Raw genomic sequence first — 14,585 nt, forward strand, 5'->3', positions numbered from 1 at the left:
GAACCCAGATGTAGCTGCAGTCCTCAGCCTAGTGTGGGTGGGGACAGTGGTGACCTTTCTCAGAGCCAGTGTGTGTCATTCCTCTAGAGTAGCATTCAGTCCGAGGCAGAATGGCAGACACAGCCAAGTGGGGCTGCCTTCCAGGAACCTGAAAGGCGGAGGCTATACTTATTTTTCTTTAACCAACATCAGCAGTGGATGCTCCCGTGGACAGGGTGGGTGCTTGGGAGATTGGGTCACTGAGAAAAGAAGCCCCATCCTTCCAGAGACCTCCAGAATGGAGCCACAGCACCTTGAACCGTGGGCCTTACGGAGCCTGGTCATGGAGTGCTCGCTGCTTGGCTAGAGGAAGCAGGTGCGGGTCGTTCAGAAGCCTGTCTCCTAAGTATCTCTGCTTGCTCAGTCCCTCAGCCCAGCAGGGAAGGGAGGAGATTTCTTGTCCTCCCATAAGAAGTCACAGGCTCAGGAGGTGAAAGGGCCTTCCCGAAGCCCACAGTCAGGAAGCCTGGCTCCCAGCCCATCACCCACTGGAACCCGACCCTATGCGATCTCCTGCCTGCCCAGGGCCTGTCCTCACTGCTTGCTCTCGAGAAGGACAGCTGGTCCCCAGCAGCTGCCTGAAGCTTCCTCACTTCTCTGGCTCCTGTCTGCCTGTCTTCCAGACTCCCCTGGAGTAGACCACTGAAGAAACAGTTGCACCCTCCCCCCTTGCCTGCCTTTGCTTCCCAGGTGGGTCTCTGAGCTTCCATGACCTCTCCTTTAAGATGAGGAGGGTGGAGGTCTACATCAGAGCTTCCCTTACCTCATTCCCCGCCACTACATCCTCCCCAACTCTCAACTAAGACTACATTTAAAATGACCTTTGCGCTCACTTAGGTCAGCCATTAAATATAAGTAGTTTAACTCCATCATAAATAAGACCTGTGAGCTCACCCTTGGTCATTTTCCTAGACCAAGACTTCACTGTGAAAATGGAAAAGGCTTGCACAGAGACTACCTGAAGTCATTCTTTTCATCCATGGGACACGTATCACTCCTTAAGGACACTGTCCTAAGTGGCCGGTACCAGCCAGGCCCAAGATCCCCCAGTTTCAACTAAGGTTTCACCCTTGTCTGTCCATTGCATGAGCACATTTGGGGTATGGGCTTCAAGATGCATAACTGTCAGCCATCCCGGCTGAAGGGGAGACAGGTGTGTGACAGTGACACTGAGGGGCCTGGAGTACAGTGAGTGAGTAGTGTCACTTGCCAACTACACTTTGCTGGACCTTTAGGGGTGAAAGGGCAGGCAGTCTGACCCAAGGGCAGGCCAAGTCACAGCTGTAACAATATGTTCAGACCTCAGACTAGGAGGCAGCGAGCCACCCAAGTGAGGGGCTTGGGATGTGGGCTAAGAGCAGTGGGAGGAGGGGGACAGGCTAGGAGAGGACCAAGCTCCATCCATGACCTCTATCCCCCTAAAAATCTAAAGATGCTTGTCTTAGGGTTTTACTGCTGTGAACAGGCACCATGACCAAGGCAACTCTTATAAACGACAACATTTAATTGGGCCTAGCATCAGGTTCAGAGGTTGAGTCGATTATCATCAAGATGGAAGCATGGAAGCCTCCAGGCAGGCATGGTGCAGGAGGAGCTCAGAGCTACATCTTCATCTGAAGGCCACTAGGAAAAGACTGGCTTCCAGGCAGCTAGGATGAGGGCCTTAATGCCCATACCCACAATGACTCACTTCTTCCAACAAGTCCACACCTCCAAATAGTGCCACTCCCTGGGCCAAGCATATTCAAACCACCACACCGCTGGAGGAATAGGTTGGGGTGGTACCCTATAGTCTAGCTTCTATGTTTCCTCTCTCTCTTTCCCTCCTTCCCCCTCCCCCACCCCTCCCTCCCTCCCTTCTTCCTTCCCTTCCTCCCTCCCTCTTTCTTTTTTCTTCCTTCCTTTCTTTCTTTCTTTCTTTCTTTCTTTCTTTCTTTCTTTCTTTCTTTCTTTCTTTCTTTCTTTCTTTCTTTCTTTCTTTCTTTCCAGAGCAAGGTTGTCCCCCTGGTCTTGTTTCAAAGCACAGCCTCCAGTCAAGCTGTGGGCAGAGTCTCCCAGCCCTGCTGCCAGCCCCCCTCCCCCTCCCCCAACTCGCGCTGCAGATGTGCATGGTGATTGAATCATTTCTGCACACCGTTGCTCACACAGCTCCCCAGAGATGTGCTACTTGCCTGTGCAAGCTGTCAGGAGATGTGTGTGCTCCAGTGCATCTGGGCCAGCAGCCCATGTGTGCACATACCAGCTATGGAGAGTGCAGAGGGGTACGTAGATGTGTGTGCCGTGTGAAAACACCTTTACCTGGAGACGCTCAGGTTTACTCGCTAGGCCTGAGAAGTAGAAAAAGAAAACACAGTATTTGTAAGATGGTCGTGAGGGTGCTCTTCCCACACTGGGGTGCTCTGAGTGCCCACTGTACAGTAGAAATTCTCTGCCCCTGTGTCCAGGGAAAGACCCTATATGTGAGACAGCCAGATGAGTTCTCGCCTGTTTGAGGCTTCTGCCCACTGGTGTAGCTGAAGAGGTTGGCTTCTTAGTCCCCTTCAGCTCTCTGCAGTTCATTCTCCAAGAGGCCAGCTTGGCCTGAGCGTTGCCAGGAGATGACTGCTGTCAACAGAAACTTCTCCCAGCACGACCACCCCTGGAAATCGGGAAGACTCAGCCTGACTACCATGTCATCAGCTAAAAACTTCCATACATGTAATGGTCTCTGGTCAGGCATAACTTCAAGAGAGGCAGGGCCTGGGGCGTTGGGCCATCTGGCCGGGGGTTGATGGAGTGGTGGAAGAGGCTTTCGGGGAGTTTTCCAGGCTACAGGCTGGCTCCACCGCTTGGGAAGAACCTTTGGATTTTAAAGTTGAATATGCTGCTCTTACTGAGGTGGAGTTTCCAGGCAGCTGGAGCCCTTCGGTTCTAGCGTTTGGCAGGCTGCCAGAGGATGGCTAGCCCAGGCCTTCATTTTACAGATATACAAACTGAGGCCCAGCTTCTTGCCCTGTTCACACAGTGGGAGGGTAACAGAGCAGGTACCCACCTACTGTAGACCCCCCAGGCTAACTAGAAAGACACAAGGACAGGGATGGCAGGACCACAGAAAAGTTCCCTGATTGAGGCCACACTTAATCAGAGGGCAGCAGACTGGAAAAGGCTACCAGGCGTTGGTACCAAGTTCTCGGTTGGTAGAGAGCCAGGTCCTGCCTGGGTGCTAGGGCTGCTTCCACTGATGGTTTTGTAAGGATGTCTAAAGGCACCTGGAGGCAAACACAGCTGAGTGGTGCTTCTGTGGCAGTGGGGCGACCTCTGCTGGCCGCCAACGGCTTGCCACTTCCTGACAACAGGGTGCTGTGACGGGGTTCTGGGGTGGCCTTGCAAATCACTGGCTTTGGACCGATGGGATGGAACAAGGGCTTCATTTGGGACCCAGCCATGGCTTGAGATAGGAGTACACAGGAGACTGTGGCCACCAGTCTTGGGGGGACATGGAAAGAGCAGCATGCTAATAGCTAGAAAGTCAGAGGTTTCTAGCTTAGCCCCACTGGCAGCCTTGCACTTCCATCTCTCAAAGGCTTTGCCTCAGAACTGAGTAGCCAGTAAAAACTGTGTACAGAAGCCAGGCGGTCCCTTCCATGCCCCACCCCCCTTTCCTGCCTGGTGCTAACCTCTCCTCAGGCCCTAGACCCTTAGCTTTCAAGTCCTTGCCCCTTGCAGTGTGGAATTCAGGCCTGCCATCTCTGTTCATTCCTGTGTTATTGACCCCCATTCTCTACTATTGATACAAGCAGTTTCAAAGTGACACCTCAACTAAGTATAATGTTTCAAGAAGCTCAAACAAGAGCTTCATGGATTCAAGGCCAGCCTGGGCTACATACAAAGTCCCCATCTGGAAAAAATAAATGTAAAGGAGTGTGTTGTGTGGGCCTCTTTCTTCAGCTTTTATTTTATAAATGAAAATATATGATAGCTAGATAACTGTAATACCAGCACTGAGGCAGGAGGATTCCCCATGAATTTGAAACCAGTCTGAACTACAATGAGATTGTATTTTTGTGGGGGCAGGGGCCCCCTCTGTTGTCTGTAATGCCTCCTGACAGTTACCTCTCTGATGTCCTTTGAGTCTCACAAGTGTTGGAAGCCCAGCCGGTTCACACCTTGATTCCATAAGGTGGAGCCCAGACCTGGACAGATATAGACCATGTCATCCAGGACAAAATCATTATGGGTTTTGGGTTCCCCAAAACAAAATCAAATGGACTGCCAAGTTGGGAACAACTTTACCCACTGGTGTCCTGCAGACCTTTGAATCTAGAGACCCTGTGGAGGTTAAGCCTGATCTAGAATAGTACTGTCTGTCTTTTTGCTATTTGCCTCCTGAAGGAAGGCCTGGGGTCTTGACAGCGTTCATAAGGGAAAAGCAGCCTTGGGGCTGAAAGGTTGCTGACCAGAGATGTGCAAGCTCCTCATATTTGCTAGAAGCTTCTGTGGGTGGGCAGAGCATCCTTAGGCTACCGAAGATATCGATACGTGTAAGCATGTGTCAAGACCTCTCTGAGTTCCTGGTCCTAAATGGCATGGCCTTCCTGGAAGATCCTCTTTGGAGGCAGAACTTGGTGGAGCCACCAGTGACTCTTGTCTCCTCTCCATGGGAAAACTGAAGCTCTGAAGCCAGGGGCGACCGCACAAGGCCCTCCTGGATTTCAGAGTGCAGTACACCTCTGAGCTTTTAAAATGATGGGGAAGGAAGAGGTGTCCAGAGGACTTGAGAGTCTGGAGTCAGTATCTGGCCCTCAGGATGCTGTGGTTTGTCTAGAGTGCCCCCTCCTGGCTGGTATGCCCATGGAGGTCTTTTCCTGGTTGGTTACAGGCTCTGAGCTGGGTGCAGGTATTTCAGGCCTGGGGTTTCTTTGTGCTTCCTTTCTGGGTCCCCAGCCAGTCACTCGGCTGACCTGGATTTGACTTTCTGGGTTCCTTTGGCTCACTACCCTCCTTGTCCTAGCCAGCTTTTAGAAGTCAGACACACACACACACACCCATATATGTATGAGTGTTTGGCTGAATATATATATATCACATGCACACCAGATACCTGAGGAGCCAGAAAAGGGTGTCAGATCTCATAAAACTGGAGTTACAGATAGTTGTGAGCCATCACATGTTGCTAAAAACCAAACCAGGTCCTCTGCAAGAACAGCAAATGTTCCTAACCATTGAGCCACTTCTCCAGCCCTAGAAAACATACACTTTACAGGAATCCTGGCTGCCATTATTTGCCCATGATTAGAGTGAGATGATCTTTCACAGACCAAGAACCAAGATAACCTGTCCGATGGTGTTCTATGGGTCCACTTCTACCCCTTGTGTCTGCCTTCCCTGTGGTTTATCTCTGGCCACAAGCGCCTTCCTTTGTCACTGGAGTGCTAGCTGAGGCTCTCAGCAAATATGCAGAGAGGAGGAGACAGCCTGTTCATGAGGCACCCCTGAAGGTGCCAGGGTGTGCTGCACCCCTCCTAGCCTCCAGCAGGGACCCCCTAGGCACTCCCCAGAACCTGTCTCATAGGTTGGAACAGGGAACCCAGGATTCTTCCCTGGCTCTTACAGGATCAACTGTAAACAGAGTCACAGTTTCCTCACCTACAATGTGGGAATATTGCAGTCTCTGTCAGACTCTGATTGTCCTGCCTCAGCCATCCAAATGCTGCGATTATGAACTCATGCCAAGAGTTCCTAGAAGATCGTGCCATTTTCACGAGCATACTGCTGGCCCCAGCACTGGGGATCTTGGGGTTCCCAGGCAAGCAGAAGCACAAGATGGAGCAGATGGAAATACAATGTAGGGATGGGTGTAGGGCTGTGGGGATGGCTGGACCAATGGTCTTACTATCGCTGTGATAAAACACCATGACCAAAAGCAACTTGGAGAGGGAAGAGTTTATTTAGCTTCAGTACACTGAGTCACAGCCCATTGAGGGAAGCCAAGGTAGGAAATCAAACAGGGGTGGGAGAGGGCTGACACAGACACAGTGAAGGGGGCTGCTTACCTACTGGGTTGCTCTTATGGCTTGCTCAACTTGCTTTCTTATAGAACCCAGGACCACCTGCCCAGGGGTGACACTACCCACAATCACCAACTAAGAGAATAATAGCCACAGGCTCTTCTGTCTATAATCCAATCTTTTTCTTTTCAATGTATTTTTCTTTTGTGGGCATTGATGTTTTGCCTGCATGTATGTCTGTGTGGGGGTGTCAGATCTTGAAGTTAGACAGTTATGAGCTGCTGTGTGGGTGCTGGAAATTGAACCTGGGTCCTCTGGAAGAGCAGTCAGTGCTTTTAATGAACCATTTCTCCAGCCCCCTACAGCCAGATCTTATGGAATTGTGATGGTTTGTATATTCTTGGACCAGGGAGTGGCACCATTTGGAGGTGTGGCCTTGTTGGAATAGGTGTGACCTGGTTGGAGTAGGTGTGTCACTGTGGGTGTGGGCATAAGATCCTCACCCTAGTGGCCTGGAAGTCAGTCTTCCACTAGCAGCCTTTGGATGAAGACTTGGAATTCTCAGCTCCTCCTGCACCATGCCTGCCTAGATGCTGCCATGCTCCCACCTTTATGGTAATGGACTGAACCTCTGAACCTGTAAGCCAGCCCCAAGTAAATGTTGGTTTTTTATAAGACTTGCCTTGGTCATGGTGTCTGTTCACAGCACTAAAACCCTAACTAAGACAGAAGTTGGTACCAGGGACTGGGGTATTGCTGTGATAGGCCTGACCATGCTTTTATTTGAAAGAATGTGGATTTGGGGACTTGGGATTTGGAAAGCAGTGGAATGCTTTAAATGGGGCTTAATGGGTCATCCTAGTAGGAATATGGAAGACTTTGTTGCTGGGAGTAATTTGAACTGTGTTGACATGGCCCAAGAGATTTCAAAGGAGAAGAATTTCAGAATGTGTCATAAAGACTGTTTTGTGGTATTTTGATGAAGAATACTTTTTGCCCTTGTCTGAAAAGTCTGCCTGAGGCTAAGGTGAAGAGACTCAGATTAATTGCATTGACAAAGGAAGTTTCAAAAAAGCCCAGCAGAGACTTTGTTTTCTGGTTAAGTCTTTTGGGTTTTTTTTTTTTTTTTTTTTTTTTGTTTTTTTTTTTTTTTTTTTGAGACAGGGTTTCTCTGTATAGCCCTGGCTGTCCTGGAACTCACTTTGTAGACCAGGCTGGCCTCGAACTCAGAAATCCGCCTGCCTCTGCCTCCCGAGTGCTGGGATTAAAGGCGCGCGCCACCACGCCCGGCTTCTGGTTAAGTCTTATGAAGAGAAGTTTGAACAAGCATAGCAAGCTTAGAAAGGAAAAATATAAAATATATGGTTTGAAGCCAGGCAATGGTGGTGCATGCCTTTAGTCCTAGCACTTGGGAGGCAGAGACAGGCAGATTTCTGAGTTCGTGGCCAGCCTGGTCTACAAAGTGAGTTCCAGGACAGCCAGGGCTATACAGAGAAACCGTCTCGAAAAAAAACATATATGTATGGTTCTAGTATTACCAGGTAACCATACAGTGGTACCAGGAAGTGAAATGGAGCAAAATCCTGTGTTCTAGGAGATTAAGGGAGTGGGACCTTGGGGCAAGATCCTACCCAGCTAAATTTAGATCCAGGCAAGGTGATACACACCTTTAATCTCAGGAGACAGGCTTGCTGATCTCTTCGTTCAAGGTCAATCTGCAGAGCAAGATCCAGGACAGCCAATCTTAGGTAGTGAAGGAGTTGGAGAACAGAAAGCTGGTGATAATGTAATAGTACAAGCAGGTCATGTTCCAGTTCCTGCAAGCAGCAGAACTCTGCAGTTTCAGCCATGTGGCTCTGGCTTTAGAGGGAATAATAGAAGGGACTACTTGGACAATCAGTGCTGGCTAGCTGGAGTTAAGAAATTAGCAGTGGTTAAGAAGAGACCAGCCAGCATCACTGAGGTGAAATCTTCTGGGAAGTGATTTCTGTGAGCACAAAGAAGCTGTGTTCCAGAGAGCCAAGGTTGTACCTCCTGCTGCAGCTGTACTTGCTAATGGGAAAGAGTCACTAAGGTGGTACTGGTTTTGAAAGCATGAAAGGATTATAAAGAGCAGCTGAGGCTTGGCACTGTGAGAGGCCGTGGAAGGCCATTGGTGAAGATGCAGCCTCAGTTCAAGTTGATGGCCCAGGACTGAAATGGTCATGCAAAGGATTTGAGGCTTGGCACCATGAAGAGAACCTATGAGAGGTTATTGGTGAAGTCTAGTTGGAGTGGAACACCTCAGTTTATTGGAGATGTCAGTACCATGGGATCTGTACCAAGAATAGCAGCATTAGTGGAGTGGATCAACCTGAGCTTAGAATGCTACAGAGGGCTGAGCTGAAGAAGTGATGCCAGCCCTTAGGAGGAGCCCAAAAGATCAAGTGGAATCCCAGACACTGAAACAAGAAGCTGTAACATTGAAATTGCCTTGGAGACTCAAAGATGTTAAAAATGCCAGAGCCATGGGATACATGCTGAGGAAAGCTGCTAACAGGGAGTGGAACCAGCCCAGGAGAAAGCAGTTTGTTGCAGTCAACAAAGATGAAAAAGGAGTGGAGATCTGAAGACCGCTTTGACATCAGCCATGGAGATGCAGAGTTTGGAATTTGCCCAGCTGGTTTCCTGCCTTTCTTTGGGGGTTACAGTTAAGTGATTGAATGAATCGCAGAAGAGACCTTGAACTTTGGACTTTTTTTTTGTTTGTTTTTTGTTTTTTTTGTTTTTCGAGACAGGGTTTCTCTGTATAGCCCTGGCTGTCCTGGAACTCACTTTGTAGACCAGGCTGGCCTTGAACTCAGAAATCCACCTGCCTCTGCCTCCCGAGTGCTGGGATTAAAGGCATGCACCACCACGCCCGGCTGAACTTTGGACTTTTAACAATGTTGAGACTGCTATATACTATGAGGACTTTGAAAGCTGGACTAAATGCATTTTGCATTATGTTATGTTTAAGTATGGCCCCCCATAGACTCATGTGTTTGAACAAGTCTATGGGAACCAGGGAGTGAAATGTGATGGTTTGTATATTCTTGGAGTGGCACCATTTGGAGGTGTGGCCTTGTTGGAATACTAATACATACATGGAGTCCTGTTTTTTTGTTTTTTGTTTCTTTTCACTTGAGGTTTCCTCCTCTCGAATGACTTTAGCTTGTGTCAAGTTGACATAAAACTATCCAGGACATCAATGAACATTGAAATGATACAGAAATGATGGACAAGGAGCTGGGTGTCAGAGAGTATTAACATTTGACAGGACTGTGAAAGGAGAGGCAGGACGAGAATGGGAGAAAGAAATACAAGCACAGGCCCCACTTTTACCTTCTTGCTGGAAACCTCTTAAGATAAAGCTGTGCACCCAGGGCCCCTCTGGGGCAAGCCTGCCAATGTGGAAATGGGAGGGTAGCTGGGAAGCTGCGCAGGGTTGTTGGGTGTACCCCACTCATGACACCCTCTTTACTCTCTCCTCAGGCTGGACCACGTTCATGGCTCTCGGGTAGGACCCAGCGAAACGGCCAGAATGAATTCTATGGACAGGCACATCCAGCAGACCAATGACCGTCTGCAGTGCATCAAGCAGGTGGGTGTGGCCAGCTGGCAGGGTAGGTGGGACAGGCAAGGAGTAGGTCTGTGCTGCAGCAGGATGGTCCCTGGGCACCAGCTAACACTAGACTTACACACATATGAATGCCAGCTGCACCTCATTCCCACCCAGCTGTTTGACTTTGGGCCAGTGTCCTGCCTTCTCTGGGAGTTTTGCTTCCATGCTTTGAGTTGCAGTGAGGGTACAGTAGGTGTCTAACACCATGGTCCACCTTCTACCAACTCCATCCCCGGACCGATCCTCTGGGCCCCTGCTCTAGCTGCTTGCTAACAGTAAACAGAAAAGGCCTGGTGTGGTTGGCACACTTCTGTGATCCCAAGCAGTAGGTAGATGGAAGCAGGAAGATCAGGAGTTCAAGATAATCTTCAGCTACACACCGAATTTAAGGCCAGCATGAGCTGCGTGAGGCCCTGGGTCCAAAAGTTACATGAAAGGGAAAGGTTCTGAGAATCGTTACAGAAAAGGAAACTGAGGCACAGAAAGGAAATACTGCTTCCGTGGTGCTAGGGAAACTTTATTTTACAATAAGGGGGGGGGGGTGTTTCCCTGGCTTTCCCACACTCAGAACCCCAGGGGCAGTTCAGCTCCAGCACCCCTGTCATGGGTTGTTGGGAAGTAGGGAACCTCTTACTAGGTACCCCCCGCCCCAGACATGACCAGGACACCCTAGCACCATACAGCCCTTCTCTGCAGCTCTCTTGGCTGGCTGCCCCTCTTCTTTAGCCTCTAGGTGCTGGAAGAACCAAGGCTTCCTCTTCTCAAGGTGAGATTCTCGAGGCTCCTGGTCATCTTGGTGCCATAGGGAGAAACTTGTACTGTGAATCAGTTTATCGTGCCCAGCAAGCTCCCCAGGCCCTAGGCAGCCTTCGGAGCATCAGCATACCCTGAGCCTGAGCTCCGGGGCTTCCTGCTCGCCCAGTAGCCCCACTTATCCTGCTCCCCTCTTGGGCTGAGGCATGAGGATCTCAAAGTCCACAATGTCCTATCCTGGTTCTATCCAGGGTGGGCCGTAGGATTTCGCGTGGGTGCGGAGGAGGGTGAGTGAGTGGATGGATAGACTTACAGCTAAAGAAATAGATGAGTAGGTATGTATAGATGATAGATGAGTAGATGGATGAATGGGTGGCTGGCTGGATAAATTGGCTTCTAGATGAATGGACAGATGGATGAGTGGATGGATAAGGGATAAAGTGATGAATGCTTGAATGGGCAGATGGGCAGGTAGATATATGGATGGATTTGTTCTGGATGGGTAGATAGACACATAGATGAATGTGTCTATGATTCATCCATGTGTCTATCATCCCACAGAAAGACCGGTGGGCAGTTGGATTAATAAAATGAATCCAACACCTCTTGAGAAGCTAGCCCTGGTTGGAGCATTGTTGTGCCCACTTCCTGCCCACACACTCAGCAATCATGGGTATAACTCCAGTCCCCTGAGGAATTGGGGAGAGCAGGGGGAGCTTTCTGATGGGAAATGGGCCATTGGTGTCTAGTACCAGCCATAGGATGGAACCTCTGCCAATGGTTCCAAATGTGTCCCTACTACAGGCTGTTCATTATAACCCTCACCTGGCCCTTTTCCCTCCCTGGGCCACTGGGGTCCCTTGTAAAGTGGCTAGGTGGCTGGCCTCAGTAGGGAAGCTGTCATTAGGATAATCAGATACCCACCCATAACTCCTTTCAGACTTGATCCTGTGCCAGTCTAGAGGCCAGGTGTGCCTATGAAGTTGTTTCTATCTTCTAGACTCTAGAGTCTAGAGATTCATATGAAAAGCAAGGCTCAGCATGGGAAGCACCAGTTGCCAGCAGCTCCATGTGTCCCCGCTCAGTAGTAACAGGCTTCTCCCACACTTCTACACTTGGCCACAGCCCTACACATTCCCCCTACCCCACCCCACCCCCTTCCATTTCACAGATGAGAGCTCTGAGGTTCAGTAATGTCCTTAGGGCTGCATGACTCTGTGGCTGAGGTGGGGTTTGGGCCAGGTGTGCACTTTGTGTGTCATCAAAACACGGTCTCTATGTGCTTAAGCCGTAATGAGGCTGAGACCAGCGATGAGTACAGAGAGAAGGGCCTCAGCTGAGGCCACAGGCAACAGCATTAAGAGGACGCTACTGTTTACCTCCTCTGTGAGATGCATCCCATAATGAACCAGCTGTGAACGGAGAGGAGGCTGGCAAGATGCAGACAGCTTTTGCGCAAATCAGCCCGAACAAGAGCAGGCTTGGGGGATCAGCCTCAGAGGCCACTCAGGAGCTCAGGTCTCCAAAGAGCATTGCTATGGTCACCTGAGAGTAGGTGCGTGTGCGGCTTGCTGGCCATGCTGATTGGTTGTGGCATCACATAAATAAATGAAACACCTGGTTGTCAGGGGAGCGCAAGCCAGAAGGAGCTGCCGAGCTGCAACGCTCCATCAGAGCCCCAGTGCTCCCTGGGGCCTCTGGAAGGCAGATTTAGAAGTGAACACCAGAAGCAGAAGCAAAGCCAAGCAGCCATCCTTCCCCAAGGGCGTGGCTATGTATGCAGCGGCCCCTCCCTGGCTTGGTGATCAAGGAGCTGCAGCTTTAGAGAGTCAAGCAGGAGAGCCGCTGGGCTCCTACAGAGGAGGTGGGGAACCTCTGGGAGGCTGAGACCTAACCCTAACCCTGAGCCCAGGGCAGCTGAGGGTGGAACCACGCCACCTGCCAGGTGCTCTGCCTGGACCACACAAGCCCAGCTGGTCTTGTTTAATTGTCTGACCCCCATGACACAGGCTGTTACTGCTTGCTTGCCCTTTTTTCTCCCTGTCTCTTCTCCGTGGAGAGGGGGGTTCTTTTTGAGCTCACTTGCTTCTCGCCGCAAGCGTTTCCATGCATGAACCATACTCTGATAAGCACAAGGAACCAAAATTCCCATGACCACATGGGAGTCTCCCAACCCCATTTTACAGATGGATGACTGAGGATGGGAGAGGTGAAAGGACCATCCTAGATTAATAAGGGGCATAGGCAGAGTGAGTGACCCCAGAACCCTAACCCCAGAAGGGCTCCCACAGCTTCATTCTGGGGCGCCAACCCCAAGAACCCACTCTGCCCTGGCTGTGAATTGACTCATGCCACAGGGGAGTTACAGGGCCCATCTAGGCCAGTGAGATCCTGCTATCCTACCAATACCAAGGGGCTTGGAGCTGCTAGCATCCTGTATGCATGAATCTGGTTTCTATGTGATAATCTCTGGGCTCATACCTACCACTAGGCCAAATCACAGCTATGGCTCTAACTTGCCCCATGGCCCTGGTCTTCTCTCTCCTGGTCCCAGTGCCAGATGACAAGGACCCAGGAAGCTGAGGGTCCATATAAAGGATGAAGTGAGATCTCTTCAACTCCTCCTTGCTGGCAGCCTGGGGCCTCAAGTATCTCTGAAAGCCCCAGGATTCTGACTTTCCTATGTGTGAGGCAGGAGGAAGGGGCTCCAAAAGGGCTCAGATCAAGGCCCTGAAGAGCTGGAGGAGCTTTGAAGCTAAGAACACTAAGCCACACACACCATACAATAGACAGCATGATGATCCAGATACTGTAGACCACGTCTCCCTTCCCACACACACAGGGAGGACCTGAGCTGGAGTAAAGAGGGGGTGGGTTGTTAGGAAGACACCGCCACAGCCTGCTGGCCTCAAGTATAAAGACTGGTACCACCTTCTAAAACCCCCCTGGGACCCCTCCCCAGCTACCTGCATCCACAGAGCACTTGGATGCCTGATGGCTCTGGCCTTTACGAGCCCTGATTCTCATCCCTGAAATAGGTTCGCTGGTCTCATCTGCTGCCATGGGCCAGGTGTTGCATAGAGGGTGTGTGAGAAAGCTGGAGAATCCCACCTGCCTTTGCCCCTTCTTTCTGTGTGTCTCCTTCCTGGCTAGTCCTGTGCTCCTCTGTTCCCTGACCTCTTCTTGCAGCCTCAAGTCTTTCTCTTTTTTTTCCTCCACAGCACTTACAGAACCCCGCCAACTTCCACAATGCTGCTACAGAGCTGCTGGATTGGTGTGGAGACCCTCGAGCCTTCCAGAGGCCCTTTGAGCAGAGCCTCATGGGCTGCCTGACGGTGAGTCTTCACCTCCCCTTCATAGCACACTGGGAAGCATGGCCCTGGGATCAGAAGTCCTGCCCACATACCTTTCTGTGGGCCCCAAATGCTGGGGGAATAGCTGCCCATGCTGCAAGCTGGCCCTGCAGCTGCACACAACCCCACTGCCAGGTCTGATATGGAGACAGTCTTTATGGGATGTGTGGCTTCCTCACACTTGAGAAGCACACAATGGGAACCAGTGCTCCCTCAGAGGCAGGGGAGCTTGAAGGACTCAGCCTTTTCCCACAGTCATTTATTCCTTTTATGGGCTGAGCATTTATTGAGCTTCACTCTGGTTGTCTGTCTGTCCACTCAAGAGCAGCTATAGACCTTGATTGATTCCCTCATTTATCACGTTTATCTGCCCAGTCCTAGATGCCCCAAGATAAAAAAACCTTTCTTAAGCTTGATTTCTTAGTAAGGGGCAGCAATGTGGAGGAATGTCTGAGAATAACAGTACAGGTGACAGGAGTGGGGTGTGGCTCTTTGCCAGCTGGGAGGTGGGGCTAGTTATGTAAAACCACGTCTACATATGACACAACTTACCAGGTTGCTGAGCACAGCCAGAGTATCCCTGGGCCACAAAGCAGCGTGTGCAAAGGCCCCTGGTGTCCAGAGAACTGGCTAGGGTTCTAGGATCCAGACTAGGCAGGATATTGAACCTGCCCAAACTTGAGGCTAGAAAGAACCTGGGAGTCTTCTGTAACTTTTAAGTGTCCCCCAGCCATGTGGCCTGCATTAGGACAGTTCCTCAGAAGGCCTATAGTAGGCTTAGAAGGGAGTGTGAATCACACTGTGTGGAGC

The 14,585-nt window shown here is 50.5% G+C and overlaps 1 protein-coding gene across 6 annotated transcripts in view; it reads left to right on the plus strand.

Annotated features, from left to right (window-relative positions):
* Zmiz1 (zinc finger MIZ-type containing 1) overlaps window positions 1-14,585 on the plus strand; it is a 207,182-nt gene that overhangs the window by 103,183 nt on the left and 89,414 nt on the right. For all 6 annotated transcript variants that reach the window (XM_085828427.1, XM_029468727.2, XM_021182703.3 and 3 more), the window contains exons 4-5: window positions 9,540-9,648; window positions 13,644-13,757. In XM_085828427.1, the coding sequence (XP_085684553.1) occupies window positions 9,589-9,648; window positions 13,644-13,757 (174 nt within the window). In that variant the 5' untranslated portion in view covers window positions 9,540-9,588. The remainder of the gene's footprint in view (window positions 1-9,539; window positions 9,649-13,643; window positions 13,758-14,585) is intronic.

The sequence above is a fragment of the Mus caroli genome, unplaced genomic scaffold (assembly GCF_978045245.1).
Source record: "Mus caroli unplaced genomic scaffold, Mus_caroli_1 scaffold_12, whole genome shotgun sequence".
In the NCBI taxonomy this organism is placed as follows: Eukaryota; Metazoa; Chordata; class Mammalia; order Rodentia; family Muridae; genus Mus; species Mus caroli.